Below are 15,580 nucleotides of genomic sequence, written 5' to 3'. Positions count from 1 at the left end.
AATATCATAGTAAACATAAGACAAACTAATAAAACTGTAACTTTTTTCTTTCATTCTTTGTGCCTATGCTAAAAGAGTCCATTTCAATTTTCAGTAATGAGTTACTTAAAAGAGTTTCTATGATATTAAAAGTCTTCTTGATATTTGTCTCAAAGAGGAATGAAATTTAATGTCAAGTAAGCTTCCATCATTGTGAAACAATGGTACTATGTTATGTGAATCTTAAAGATATTTCCACTAAACGAATAAAGCAATTTCTACTCAAAACTACTATAAATTCTTCATTATGAGGTTTTATTTTAGTGAAACATAACTGACTAACTTAATTTACTAAACTGGACAAAAACATATATATTGCTTAGAAATGCACAGAACTTGCTTCCAGCTAAATATGTATAAATATATGTGTGTTTAATCTATGCGTTGTTTAAAAACTGCATGTTGAAATATTTATAAATAGTACATTAAAAAATACAGAGTTCCAAGTAGCCTCTTTTAAAATAAACTTATTAAATCAAAAGCGTTTTGACACCATATGTACATGAACTTTCCACCTCTCTCCTTCTCCGAGGAAGAACTAATGGCTTTTAAAAACAGAAAGTCATTGAAAATACAATGTCACTCTCACTACGGCATTTTTGGGAATCCTCCCCATTTGCTCTCTTCACCTCTCCTGGAGCATATTAAACAATAAGATGCAGTACACAAGAACTATCAAAAGGGAGCACTTTTGAGCCACCAAAATTGTGTGTTAGCCTAAAAACCACAATCTCCCCAACTACAGACAATGATACTATCTTAGGTATTTTATGTGCTAAAATGATCATTAAAAATTAAGCACCACATATAAGCTGCCATTTAGAATATTAATTTACCTTTGCTAATCATCTTTTTAACTTGAGGCTAAAAGAGTTCACTTACCATTCGGATATTCAGGCTCAGTCCAGGAGACATTAAAGGAGTCAGGTGAATATGAGTGGACTTTGGGGGCTGGCACGCCTTCGGGTATGTCCTCGTCAGTTAGGGCCTCACTGGCCTCACTCACTGTGCACCCACCACCCGTGCAAGCCTAAACAGAGATGCAAAAATGCGCACTTCACTCTTGGTCCCGAAAGTTTTCATGAACATTGAGGACAGAGAATTCACAATAAGAGTTTCAGATTTTGTTATATAGTGCTACCTTTACTCCCCCAAAATAAATTCATTTCAATGTTAAGATTTAACATTTATTTAGTTTGCTTTATAAGGCATGAGATAACCATCCCCAATAGTTAGAGAATAACCGAGACAGTATGAATGTATGAATTAGGGAAGCATCCTAAGTGAGAGCCTAGAGATGTAGGGCATATATTGACTGGATAAACAGCCCTGCTGAAGTTAGCCTTGCACAAAGCTTTTCAGAGTGAATTAAACGCGCGCGCACACACACACACACACACACACACAGCATGTGTACACATAACATAAGTAAAGTACTAGAGGATGAAGACTACTTTAAGGTAAAACAACTGACTTCTAGGGAAGAAAAGATGTGCAGCAAATACAATTGCCTTTTATTTCTACAGTGTGACCAATATGTTTACAGTATAACACCAAGTAAAACGAAATAAAACAATGTTTCTCATAAAACAATAAATACAAAGCAATTGTTGAGTGAATGTTTAATGGCTTAAAGGATCACATAATTCACTTATGTGTCAGAATAGATAGGCTTCATCAAAACATGTCTGATAAATTTAACATGATCACAGAACTCTCTGTTCCCTAATTACGTATCACTAATGTCAGAAATGGTAACATGAATGTTACAGAAATTTCTGTGTACACCTTCAGAGTAAACTGCAAATAATTTTTTTAAACTTACCGGACAAGCAATTTTCCAGGAAATTGATACATACATTAAGGGGTTTTTGAGCCCATATTTGCTAGCAAATATTAGTAATTATATCCTTATATAACAATGATATTTGAAAACTATACTAAGCTTGGTTCAGTATCTCTTCAAGTGACAATTTCAATTGATACAACGAAGTTTAAAAATATTTCAAAAAGTACTAAATTTTACCAAAATCAAAAAGAAAATAAAGCAAAATCATAAGACAGTGTAAAAAAGCAGAGTTATTTAGCTCACTTTTGTGTAAGATAGATATTACTAAGATAAAAAGTGAAAGCGTCTGTTTCTTTAGGCATCTCCTCTGATTTCTCAGTTTGATACTGAGGGAGTGATTTTGTGATTCTTAAAGCAGTAAATATTCTTTTCCACAAAGACAGAAGGAGGCTGACCGATTTTTAGATTTTTTAAAAATATCGGAGCATACTACTATTTGCAACGTTGTTGAAACTTGTTGCAAATTCTTCATTATAAGCATAAACAACAGTTTATAGTCAACAAACACGGATATTCATCTCACTTGCTATTACAAGACTATAGCAGTAGCCCATTTCTTCAGGATAATTTCTTACCAGCTTAAGCAAGTTTCAGATGAGTTAAATTGTGGTCTGGGCATGAAATTGCATTAACATTGGGTACCTAATTAACCTCTGTGGGTTTTCTCTAATTCTCAGCTGTGGCATGTGCCTTTCTATGCAAGAAAACAACCATACTCCTCTTGAGAATGGAATCTTTGCAAATGTGGCCAAACTCTGACTCAAAACTTTAGGACAAGTCGCTGTTATCTCAAAAAATAACTGCCCAACGATTAAAATAGAAAAAAAAAAAAGTTGAAGACCCCAGACATTTCAAATGTGCTAAAAGTCCACAAGAAAATATGGCAGGAAAAGAGGCCATATGAGACAGCTGAGTTATCAAAGGAAAAACGGTCAAAGACAAATTCTTCCCACTTCTCAGGGAGAAAAAAAAATCAATTCATTTGCATTTTTCAGATTTTTTTCCCTTAGAAGGAAAAAATGTTGCAGCTTCTTATTGTTAAATTTGTAAAACACTGGGATTTAACTCTGATGGTCTATTTGTCACTATTTTTTTCTTCGTTGTGTGCTGAGATATTTCCCCTGCTAACGCTCCCCAAATAAATTCTGTACTACACAACATATAAGTGTATATTTTTTAAACAGAGTGTGAATTAAAATTTACTTTGTTTTGAGGATTTTATGATGTCTTCTAGGATAAGTAAAAACATCCTTTGGTTTAGAAGGACTGTTTCTTATACTATGTCATCTGAGATCAATAAACCAGTAACTTGACAAAGAAATCTCTCAAGAATATAAGGCATTTATGAAAGAATTTTTCTTGTAAATGAAATTATTTATAAAGAGGCTGCTGAAATAACAGAATTACCTGCAAATTATTTTATTTTGTTTTGCCCACATTCTTTTTGGATGTATTTAGAGGGTTCTAAGTAAGCAACACAATACCTCAGTTCCTTTGATGGGAAAATAAATGTTCTTAAAGTTGCTTCCAATTGGTCTAATCTGACATCATCTAAATGAAATTGAACCAATCAGTATCTTGTTTGACCTGCCCGCACCAGAGGCCACTACATTCAATACAGCTGAATGCTGATTAAAATTCTGGTTTGGAAAAACTAAACAAAATGTTGGTGTTGATTAAAGATGCCTTTATGAAATGTCAAGGTCTCTGAAAGTCTGACAGCCATTAAAATAAGTTGTTTTCACTCATCTCTTTCAGCTTTTCTTAGTTATAGCCATTTTGAAAAATTCATAAAGGCATAACTCTGCCTTGAAATGATGAGTAACATCTGAGCAAATAAGGGATTCAATTTTGGTACAATAAAATGCATAAATAATAAACTTGTATCAATTATTTTTGAAATCATGACTATTAAGACAATCCAAAACTAGCATTCCATTTTTTGTTGTTGTTGAGATGGAGACTTGCTGTGTTGCCCAGGCTGGAGTGCAGAGGCAGATCTCAGATCGCTGCAACCTCTGCCTCTTGGGTTCAAGGGTTTCTCATGCCTCAGCCTCCCGAGTAACTGGGATTATATGCTTGCAGCACCACGCCCGGCTATTTTTTGTATTTTAAGTAGAGATGTGTTTTCACCATCTTGGCCAGGCTGGTCTTGAACTCCTGGCCTCAAGTCACCTGCCCACGAGGGCCTCCCAGAGTGCTAGGATTACAGACGTGAGCCACTGTGCCCGGACCAAACTAGCATTCTCTTTTCCAGTAAATTTTCAGGTCCATAGGGATTGAGGGTGTTAAGAGTGCAACATATTTTAAAACATAAAGAAAAAGAAAAAGGCCACTTGATCCATAATTACTTAAAAAGTTAAGCCGTTTCCAGGAATCTTTCGGGAACATATAATACTTAGAATTCATCAAGTTACAAATGGCTAGCAGTAGTATGAAAATTATCAAACAACACCTATCTTGATAGCTGTCTATATTAATAGCTTCTTTATTTTATTTTTAACGTACTGTCTTCTTTATTAGGAGCTATCATATTTCAAAATAGCCTTTGTTGAGTGTAGCAACATATTATGCTATTTTTTTTTCTTGCAGTGGAAAGAGTATGTTTTGGAACCACACCATTGCTAATTCCAATGCTTCCAAGCAAATTACTGAATTCATATCAAAAGTTTTAGAACCTTTACGAAATGATGTCTTTGGTGGTCATGCATTCAGGAATTGTTTGCTCAGCTTCCAGTTTCCAGTAGGCCCTGTGCTTGAAACTGCAGATTGAATTTTGAAAGATTCAGTCCTTATGTTTCAGCAGTTTATAATCCAGTCAAATGTGAAAACTAAACGATGTTACATGAAGTAACATACCTGCTCCAAGCCTAGAGTAAATCATAGCGGTTCAAATCCCCATGTATCTTTTTCTATTCCAAGTGCTGCTTAAAGGCTTTGTTATCTTATGTTTTGTTTTCCAGCTCTTAGTCAACATGCTATAATGATCTATAAAGGCAACTCCACTTTGCTGAGAACCTGCTCTCAATCTATGAATCTAATGACCTTGAAAGCCGGTTATTATATTGAAACTGTGAAATATATAATAATCCCTCAATTAACCAGGATGAACCTAAAATGTTTTGGTTCATTTAATTTACTGTTTAACAGAGTTAAGTAAAAAACCTGTTAGTTGAATCCTTCCTGAAAATATATTATTTTCTGCCCTAATAAATATAGTGAACTCGAAAATAGTGTGAGCAAGTTTATTTCCCCACCAAGAGTTAAGGCAAGGATTTTCACATCTTTACAACGTCTCGCATCAACACTATTCAGTGGCTGACAGATAGCATTTGACTCCATAGAACAGTGTTTGGGATTACTTTTTTTAGCATCATAGAATATTATGGCTGAGAGACATTAAAAATCGTTTAGTTCAATGTTCTAATTTTAGGCTTGAAGAAAATAAAACTCAGTGAGGTTAAGTGAATTTGCCTTAGGTCACACAGTTAGTAGCAAAATCTGAATTAATACTCAGGGCAGAGGACTCCTAATCTACCAGTATGTATTTTCAAGGTATTAAGGATTTATAAAATATAGGAGATTGATATGAATTCTGATGGACCACACAGCACATCCTAAAATCTGCCCTAGGAATAGAATCTGTTTTGTGTCATTTGCCTACTTTTGATAAAAACCAAGAGCACAATTTCGGTTTAATTTTGGTTGCTTCCAAAAAATTAAGACTCTTCCTGATTTTGATAATACCATTATTTTGAAAATAGTTTGTATTTCTGTGTTAGCATTTGAAAATCGAGTTAGTATATTTCTTACTTAATGGGTAATAAAACTGTAAGTAACCAAAGTGCTGTTTCATAAACTCTGCTATGTGGAATACCTAGGCACATGGAGTTAGTTTTGAACGGTATTTTTTACCACTGTCTGATTGCCCTTGTTTTGTGGTGTTAAGTCAGACAGTTAGCAATAGTTGAATGTAGTTTATTTTCTCATAGTGTAATATTTAGAGCATTCAAGAGCATGTTAAGTAAAATGAATGCATACACAGTGTCTACATAAATGTAAATTTATTCATAATCAAGAGCAGAATATTTTCTATGGCATTTATCAAAGCAAATATCCTTATATAGGTATTGCTATAAAATGAAGAGTGTGTTTAAAACAAATAGGGACTATCTCATGTTTATATTCAGTTATTTTCAGATGTGCTATTAAACTTAAAAAAGATTATATTTCATCAAAAAACAAAAGGAACTACTGAGTATAAATTCCACAGTAATATCAAGGTCTTTTAAAAGACCTTTGTGTAAAAGTGCTATTTTGCATTAAAAAAAAAATGCTATTGTCTGTCTAAAGGAACCTCTAAACTATGTTGGTTCTGGGGTTTTATTAAGTGACTGTTCTTCTGAGATATGAGCATAATATAAACCAGAATGTAACAACAATCAAGAATATTTGACGGTCATTTAAACTTCCATTTAAAAATATAGGATCTAAATTTTCATACTATGCATTGTTTTTTAAATGAATACAAATGCCACAGAGAAATAACCTTATTAATCCTGGCACTTTAGAAAAAGTTCTGAACAATTATGATGTTCTACAAGTAATTCTAAAAATCTTGATAATCTCAACTTTGACTTGGAAAAATCTACTGACTCAGGCTGTTATTCTATCATTTTGAATAATATAAAATAAACATGTAGGTATTAGATCAACAGAATTCACATTTAGGATGGGAAGTGAGTTTTCAGTATAAATAGCAATACATGAGGATTTTGATTTTTCGTTTTTTTTTTTTTTTTTTTTTTTTTTTTGAGAGAGAGAGAGAAAGAAAAGATAGGACAAAAGGAGAGGGAGAAGAAGTGGAAATGAAGTGGAATGAGAACAGAGAAAGTGATGGAAATAAACTTACTCCCAGCTTGATGAGATATTTATTACCAGGTACAAGGTATTGTAGCATATGATCCTGGAAAAGTTCTGTACTATTATAGATGACACTCCAAATTGTAAAATCATCTGTGTGATTTGAAACATATAATATATAGCGTTCCAGAATCCCACTTATTTTTCTTGGTTGTTTCCACCTGGGAATGGTAAAATGCAGCATTATCATTCATTCAAGTCAAAACTAAAATATGCAGGATTTTCAAAGGACACATTTGAACTTGGATTTGTGACACTTTTTAAATAAAATATAAATCTCAAAATTGATTCATTTAAAATAAAACACTGAAGTAGTTATCCAATGCCTATTCTGAGGGGCAAAAATAAAATATGATATGGCTCCTGCCGTCTGGTTACTTATAATTTTAATTAGCTAACAATACAAAAATGTATAAGTGAGTATTTATTTTGAATTTAAGCTGTAGAACAAAAACTTCAGAAGTAAAACATCTGAGAACTTAGATACAGGGAAAAGAGGGAACAATATAATTGTCCTGGAAAATCCAGGAATCCAACATAGGGTTAATATACAATTATAGAAAACAGTGACATTGATGATTGGAAGAGCTGAAACAATCAGGCAGGATTTCTTGAATGAAGTGACACACTACTTAGATACATAAGATTTTATTCTTAACAGATGGATTGGATTTGGATAGGTAGAAGGAAGAACAGAGGGCATTCCAGATGAGGGTTACAACATAGCAGTGGAAATGAGAAGGGCAAATCAAGGAATAGACAGGAAATTGTTAAGCTGAGAAATACTTGAGTTGTGGGAGATCTTTTTGGCTAAGTCACGTGGCTTGGCTTAGTGGCACACGAAGCCAACAGGAGAATTTAGACATGGAACAATGAGATGTGAATCATAATATTTTTCAGCTTGAATAAATGTCATAATTCATTCAGCCTAAACTTTTATTTTAGAGATAAGAAAACTGAGACCAGGAGAGATAAATATGAACAAGTATTAACTCTTGATAAGAGAGATCTATTAGATTTTAGCTCAGTACAATAGTACACCTTATACCTCATGTATTAGGAAATGGGCAAGAATCACTAATACCAGAAATCATCTGAACACGCCTATATGTGAAATTTCCTTTCTGATATCAGTTGCAGGTAATAAGGGAATAAGAAGGTCCTGGTTTATACTCAAAAAGATATAAATACTTTCTAATTCCAAATCATTACAAATAATGCCCCATATATAAAAAGTTCAAGGCAGTCATGAAAGTGGTCAGTTTTTCCTTTACTAAAGTTTGCATGGAATCTGTGTACCTATGTGGCTCAGCCTGATTGCATAAAGACAAAATGGAAATTAGGCTGGCAAGTGATAATCAAAGGTTCCCAGATCCACTGAACTAATCACTTCTATGCATTTAATCACAATAAAATTAATTTTATGTCACAAGCTCCTCCCCTGATTAAACTCACTGGGATTCTTGCATGAACCAGCATGAGAGAAAGACAACATTTCTACTTACTGTACGTGTATAGTTCTAGAATCCAGGACAGTCAGAACTGGGGAATCCACGTGTTCTGGTGGCAGCTGTGCTGTGTACAGTAGGACCCAGGAACTGTTTGTACAGCCCACATGTGTGCATGCACTGAGTAGAAACTGGTGGGGTGTAAATACTGCTAAATCTAGGGGGTAGGGAGAAACAAGAATTTACTTAGCATTATACTTCTTATGAGGAGATTTCACTCCTCCACTATAGTCCTACCTCAAAGAATTGCTAAGGTAAGGCTTAAAATATGAATAAATTGCCATAAAAATCAATAGCAATACCATACAGAGTGCTTCATCCCTTAAATATACTCTGGTTATGTTTAAATAGACAAGTGTCAATCAAACTCTTGTTTTGACTTTTTCATTTTAACAATTTTACTGTTTTCTGGAATGTCTGTGACCAAGTAAATCATTTGCTAAGTTTAGTCTTAGTTCAATGGCTCTGTTTAAAAATAAATGAGATATTTAAATTATTTTAAAGCACATTTGAAGACAACAGGAGTTGCCTTTGAAATGCAAATACATAGCTTGTAACAATGACTTTGAGCTTGTAATTCCATTTGTCAGATTTCTTTCTTCTCCTGTCCACCACCTGACTATTATTTGACCTTCAAATTGTCGAGGTGAAGTGCAGATGCCTATTTCTTCCTTATGATGTCCCTAACACTCCTTGCTGTCACCCCAGCACAAGATGGAGCTATTAGCCTCTTCTCTTTATCTTTGTACATACTTTAACTTAACACTTAAAAACACTATCTCATGACTATCTGATACACTAAATACCTTAAGAGTAGGAATGGTAATATATTCATTTTGCATTCTTAGTATGTAGCACAATACCTGGCATATTGTAGGTTTTGAATATGTGTTTTTGAATGAATGAATAATTAATGAATGAGATGAGCTAGGTCTGAAAGATGACCATGAGAGTAGGGTAGTGCCCTAGGCTGAAAGAATTTCTCCCTCCCCTGAACTTCCCTCATGTTTTGTATTGCCTGTCTTATATTAGGCACATACCACATTCTCTTGTATTAGATTAAACTAATCTGTAATATACTAACTCAATTCTGAAATATCCTGAACATTTCACTACACTTGGTAATCTAACCAAAGTTCAGTCAGGTGTACCAAGACTTACACATCATTAATACTTTAACACTACCAGAAACAATCATTATTTTCTGAAATATTTTTAAAATAAATTAGTCACAATTTAAGTAACCCACATTCTTAAATCTCATTAACCATGAACCACCACAATTTCATGTTGAAGAGATTAATGAAATGCAACCTAATTCAGGCAAACAGATTTTGCATTGCACTGATAACAAAAGTAAACTGGGGAAAGAACACTTTGGTTTTCATGCAAAGTATAATCAATTGGTTAAACATGTAGTTCACTAGAAGAGAGATTAAAAAAATAATTTACAGTAAATATAGTTACCTTAGAACAAAAAGTTATCAACAAGAAGAGACTCTTAATGCTTTTGATTAAACCTTGTTTTCTTTACAAATTCTATCCTACAGGAATCCAATGGTTGCAAGTTGAGATGGGGCACTCCCAATCAATGTAGTGAAAACATACACTTCAAGGACGCTTTGAAGCTTGTGGTGAAGCAGTGTGGCATTGCCAGGGACTGCTGAGAGATGGCAGCAACAGTCGCGCTATGTGTGCACGACTGAGACAGAACTGGGGTGCCTTCATTTGGATCAACATTCTAGGAAACTTATGAAGTTAAAATCATTAGAGCAGTGGCCTCAGGTGCTACCGAGAGAGTAGACTATTATTTACTGAGAGAAAACTTCATGCAAAGCAAAACACCTACCACCGGGGCCAATCTTGGCCAAAATTATAATGTGTTTATATGCTAACATATTGTATCTGTCATTCCCCTGCTCTCTTCATCTTCTCTCTCTGGTGACCTTTCTCTCTCTCATTGTTCTCATCTGTCTGAATTCCTTGTCCTCCCTGAAAACGAGAAGCTGGGGATTTGACTCTAAGTCCCGTTGCAGGAGCAAAACCAAGGAGGTCACCAAGCTTAGAGGAATTCCTGGTGGGTAAGTCAGTGCAACTGGAGAAAATCTATAGTGTTTCAACTGAGAACACATCCACCTTGCTGAAAGAACATGCTCCAGCCAGAAATTATATTCCAAGTGGCCAAATCCATGTGACCTTGAAATATACAATGGCCATATCAGATTGTCTTGGTCAGCCGCAACTGAGACTAGATGCTACAAAATTCTTTGGCCAGTGAACTCTTTGGAGTGGGACAGTTTTTCCTTCTTTCTTACATTCTGCTTTGCTGGGGCAGGGATTTAGCTACCCAATTTGTAGGTGGTGGAGAAGTTACTCCATTCAAAAAGGCCTGATGCTTGCTTGCATATGTTTCCATGGTACAGACTTGCATATCTGGAACTCAGGTATCTCAAGGTAGGACTTAGGTCTCTCAAGAATGCAACATCATAGTATCACATATCACAGTGTCTGCTTATCACAGAGTGCCCCACTCACCTTTCCCCTATAAACTGCATGCTTTGAAGGCGACTGTGATCACCTAAGCCCTAAACCCACCCAGAATATCTGCCTCAGATGGAAGGAGATTCCTGAAGCAATTAGTTCAGGGTTTGTTGTCCATGCCCGGATTCTTCCATGGAGCGGGAAGTGTTCATTTCTAGAATAATTGGGACTGGGAGTGGGGGGTCAGGATGGGAAGTAAGTATACTTAGAAGGGTCATGTTGCTTGAGAGGGCTGGAATGGCTAGTGAGCCAGGATTGAAATAGGGATAGTTTAGTTGAGCTTGTCAAATCCTCCATCCCTAGTTAGGATTTACCTCTAGATTATCCAAGGTATTGTGAAGTTTATGGGTAAGAAAGGTGTTGCATTTTAGAAGATAGCATGTCTTTAAAGTGAATGTGTAACAGAGTTTAAGATGTTCATGCTGCATTACATGAAAATTGCTGCAGAAAACACAGAACAGAGGAAGGAGAATTAGAAGTTCTGGGTAATTTTAATAGGTAAGAGTCAGCAGAGGCCTCATTGCGAAGGTGACATTTTGAGCAAAGACCTGAAGGGGGGATGAGTGTAAAAGTTGTGGGAATTTTGGGGTTGGACTATTCAAAGAGAGGGAACAAGTAGAGCAAAGCCATGGAAAGAGGGACATGCCTGACACGCTTGAGGACTAGCAGGGAGGCTGATGTTGATGGAGCAGAACAAATTAGAAAGAAGTAAATCAAAGATTATATTAGAGATTTAATGAGGGGCCAGTTCATGCAGGCCTTGTAGGTCTTTGTAAGAATTTTGGTTTTTAATCTAAGAGATTCTGCTTAGGGAGCCACTAAGGATTTTGAACAGAGCTGTCATGCAATCAAACATGGACTTCATGAGTATCATTCTGGCTGCTAGATGACGTATTGATGGTAGTGAGCAAGAGCATAAGAATAAATCTCACTGAAGAGGCTATCTGTAATATTAAGTAAGTGGAGGCCAGTAATAATCAAGTAAGAAGTGGTTGGATTCTGAATAAGTTTTAAAGGCAAAGCTAACAGGAATTCCTAGTGCGTTGTGGGTAGTGTATGAAAGAGGAAACCCAGAGTTGATTCCAAGGCTTTTGACCTGAGCAAAGGGAAGGATAAAGTAACCATTTTATTGGTTGAGGGAGGCATGGAGCAGAAGATAAGAATTCATATAATGAATGCCAATTAGATATTTGCTATGTTAGTTTGATAACCAAGAGGAGATTGTCGAGATATTTAAACAGAAGTTTGGAATTACAGGAAGAGTTCATGGCTTGAGATATAATTTGGTAAGTCATCATCATATAGATGGCTAAGAGTGCAAATGGTGTGAGTGTAGATATAAAAGAGAAAAGGTATAAGAACCAAAACCTTGGGATACCAACATAAAAGACACCAACGAGTAAAGGAGAAATCAACCAAGGAGACAGAGGGTGACCAGTAAGGTATGAGAAGAACATTGAGATTATGGTGTCTTGAAAGTCAAATGAAGTAATTTTTAAGACTTAAAGGTGAAATAAGATGAGAACTAAAAATTGCCCACTGGGTATAGCAATATGGCAGTCATCAGTAATTGCACAATTGAAGTTTCAGTGAACTTGTCAGCACCAAAGCCTGATTTGAGTGGGCTTATAAGGAAATAGAAGAGAAATTAGAGAGAGTGAATATAACGAACATTTTCAAAAAGTTCTGTGGCAAAGGAAAACAGATAAATGAAGCAATAAATAAAAGGTGAGTAGAATCAAGAGAAGATTTTTAAAGTAATTTAAATGTGAGAAAAATTTATGTTGTATGAGATGGGGTGACCCAGCAGCAAAGGGAAAACTAGACACGGATGAAAGAGAAAAAAATTGCTGGAGTTTTGTCCTTGAATATGTGAAAGAGGAGAATCTAGTTCAAAAGTGAAAGAGTTGAACTTGGAACAGAGACAATCTATAGTAATGGGAGAGAATGCACACTATGTGGGTGCCAATGCTAGTGGATGGGCAGAGGATAGCAGAGTCCATGGGTATTATCCTCTAACTACTTCAGTTTTCCCAGTGAAGAAAGCAAGATCATTCACCATGAGTGATCTTTTGATTCTTCAGAGTAACACCCTGCAGTGCCCTTCTTTTGCTCTTAGAATGAAACCTAATAATGGTCAATAAGATCCTATTTGACTTAGCATTCTCCCCATTTTTTTTCATACACTAGCCCTAGGCATTTTTCTGTACTTCTAACACAACAAGTTCACCCTTCTGGGCCTTTGCAGGTGCTGCTCCTTCTAACTGAAATCTAGTTTCTCTTTCTTTGTGCTTGGATTGCTCTTTCTTATGCTTCAGGCTCATCTGTCTATGAGTGGTCTTTCTTGATAATTGAACAATATGGCCACCATCATCCCCAGGTTCTTGTCATATCACCTTGTTTAGTGCCGTATCATAATTACTAAAACAAGTCTGGAAATTGTCTTTTCATTTATGTCTTGATATTATATCCTTCCGAGAAGAATGTAAACTTCTTGAGTTCAGAGAAATATTTTTTATCATGTTCACCAGGATATCTCCAGGATTGGTGTGATGACTAACTCACGTAATTTTACTTGTTGAAAATGAATGAGCAAGACCAGAGGGATACCTCTATGCCCTCTACCCAGTTTGTCATTTTTTTTTTCTCAGAAATATTTTAAAATTTTTGAGAATATAATGAATACAATTGTCAGGTCAATGGAGGGGTCTATAGTTGTAAGATAAAGGAGATTTACCATTAAATACAAGAAAAAGGCAAAGCTGTACCCACCTGAAGGCCAAAACGTAATTTTAAAATACCAGTGCTTCATTGTAAAAGAAATAAACAATAAAAACAAATAAAAACAAAATAGGAGATAGTGGTATACCAAAATGTTAACAATATTTTTCTTAGAGTAAGTGCATATAGATTTAATTTTTAATACATATATTTTTCAAATTTTCTGTGATATATATTTATACCATAGATGGAGAAAAAATAGCAATAGTTAATCAATATCAATTCATTACTTAAAAGAATATATGCCCCAAACCTAGTTAACGCATGCCCCATTACATCTCCGGTCACACTGCTTCTCTTCTCTATGACTTCAGCGTTGGCTCAGTTTTCTTTTCAATCATAATCCCTTTTTGGCAACTCTAACATCCTCAATAATGACTCATCTCTGAATTTGGCTTTACTTTAACTTCCTCAAATGCAATGCCCTTCACCTCTACTTCATTTATTCATCATTCAGCATAGTTACACCTACTATTTGATAATCTTCAGAGTGATTTCCAAGATTCTAAATCTAAATCCTGCACTCTGTGACCACAAACTTGTTACCTCCCACCTCTTCCACTTGTCACATCGATGAAATCACTCCTATGCCACTCCACAACGTCCAATCTCTTGCATGCAGCCACATGCAACTGTGAGTCCATTAAACCTCTTTTTCTTATTCTCAGAATATTTTCAATAGTGGCATTTCCCTTGTTATGAAATTTGATCATTCATTACAACACCATACTCCCTGGGTCACATAGGGTTCTTCACATCCCCAGTCCTCTTCTATGTGGCTATCCTGATTTCCAGTTCTGGATAAATCTTATCATCTTATGTCTCTAATACTTCTCATACCTCTAAGATGTTTCTGAGAGACGTCACTGAACACACTGAAAGAGTCTACTATAATTTCAGGTTTTCCAATTTGAACTGGGCTCTTGGAACTGTTCAGCCATAATTATGTTGTTCTTTTGTTTGTCTCTTCATTGTGTTGATTTGTTTTTCCTTCTTCTCCTTTCACAGTTTGGCCAATTCTCTTGAGGAACCAAGTAAGCATTTAAATTGAAGCCCTTGGGGAGAGCTTCCTCTTCTAAACCCCTACAATGCTCAGGATTTGTTCAATGGATTTGTTCAATCTGATCGTCATAGTAACCTATTTTGTTTCTTCCATCCTTCCCTCCTACTGACCCTATATCTTTTCTCCATTTAATTTTTATCTAAATGTTTCTCAGTTATATGGTTTTGCTATGTCCCCACCTGAATCTCATCTTGAATTCTAGTTCCCATAATTCCCACATTTTGTGAGAGAGACCCAGTGGGAGACAACTGAATCATGGGGGCAGTTTCCCCCTTCTGTTTTCGTGGTAGTGTATAAGTCTCACAAGATCTAATGGTTTCATAACGGATTTCCCTTTTTGCCTGGTTCTCATTTCTTTGTTGTCTGCTGCCATGTAAGATGTGCCTTTCTCCTTCTCCCATGATTGTGAGACCTCCCCAGCCACATGCAACTGTGAGTCCATTAAACCTCCTTTTCTTTACAAATTACCCAGTCTCAGGCCGGGCGCGGTGGCTGAAGCCTGTAATCCCAGCACTTTGGGAGGCCGAGGCGGGTGGATCACGAGGTCAGGAGATCGAGACTATCCTGGCTAACATGGTGAAACCCCATCTCTACTAAAAATACAAAAAACTAGCCGGGCGTGGTGGCGGGCGCCTGTAGTCTCAGCTACTTGGGAGGCTGAGGCGGGAGAATGGCGTGAACCCGGGAGGCGGAGCTTGCAGTGAGCCGAGATCACGCCACTGCACTCCAGCCTGGGAGACACAGCGAGACTCCGTCTCAAAAAAACAAAACAAAAAAAAACAACAACAACAAAAACAAATTACCCAGTCTCGGGTATGTCTTTAACAGCAGCATGAAAACAGACTAGTACACTCAATTAAATTATAAAATCAGAAT

At 36.0% G+C, this 15,580-nt stretch overlaps 1 protein-coding gene across 1 annotated transcript in view; it reads right to left on the bottom strand.

The window, feature by feature from the left end:
* Nucleotides 1–15,580, bottom strand: part of USH2A (usherin) — an 801,896-nt gene that overhangs the window by 368,876 nt on the left and 417,440 nt on the right. The window contains exons 32-34 of the mRNA XM_050780502.1: nt 8,317–8,476; nt 6,801–6,972; nt 922–1,069 (exon numbers count right to left, since the gene is read on the bottom strand). Of these exons, the coding sequence (XP_050636459.1) occupies nt 922–1,069; nt 6,801–6,972; nt 8,317–8,476 (480 nt within the window). The remainder of the gene's footprint in view (nt 1–921; nt 1,070–6,800; nt 6,973–8,316; nt 8,477–15,580) is intronic.

Source organism: Macaca thibetana, chromosome 1, assembly GCF_024542745.1.
Source record: "Macaca thibetana thibetana isolate TM-01 chromosome 1, ASM2454274v1, whole genome shotgun sequence".
In the NCBI taxonomy this organism is placed as follows: domain Eukaryota; kingdom Metazoa; phylum Chordata; class Mammalia; order Primates; family Cercopithecidae; genus Macaca; species Macaca thibetana.
The sequence above is the reverse complement of the archived record's forward strand: the minus strand, read 5'-3'. Positions and strand labels throughout refer to the sequence as shown.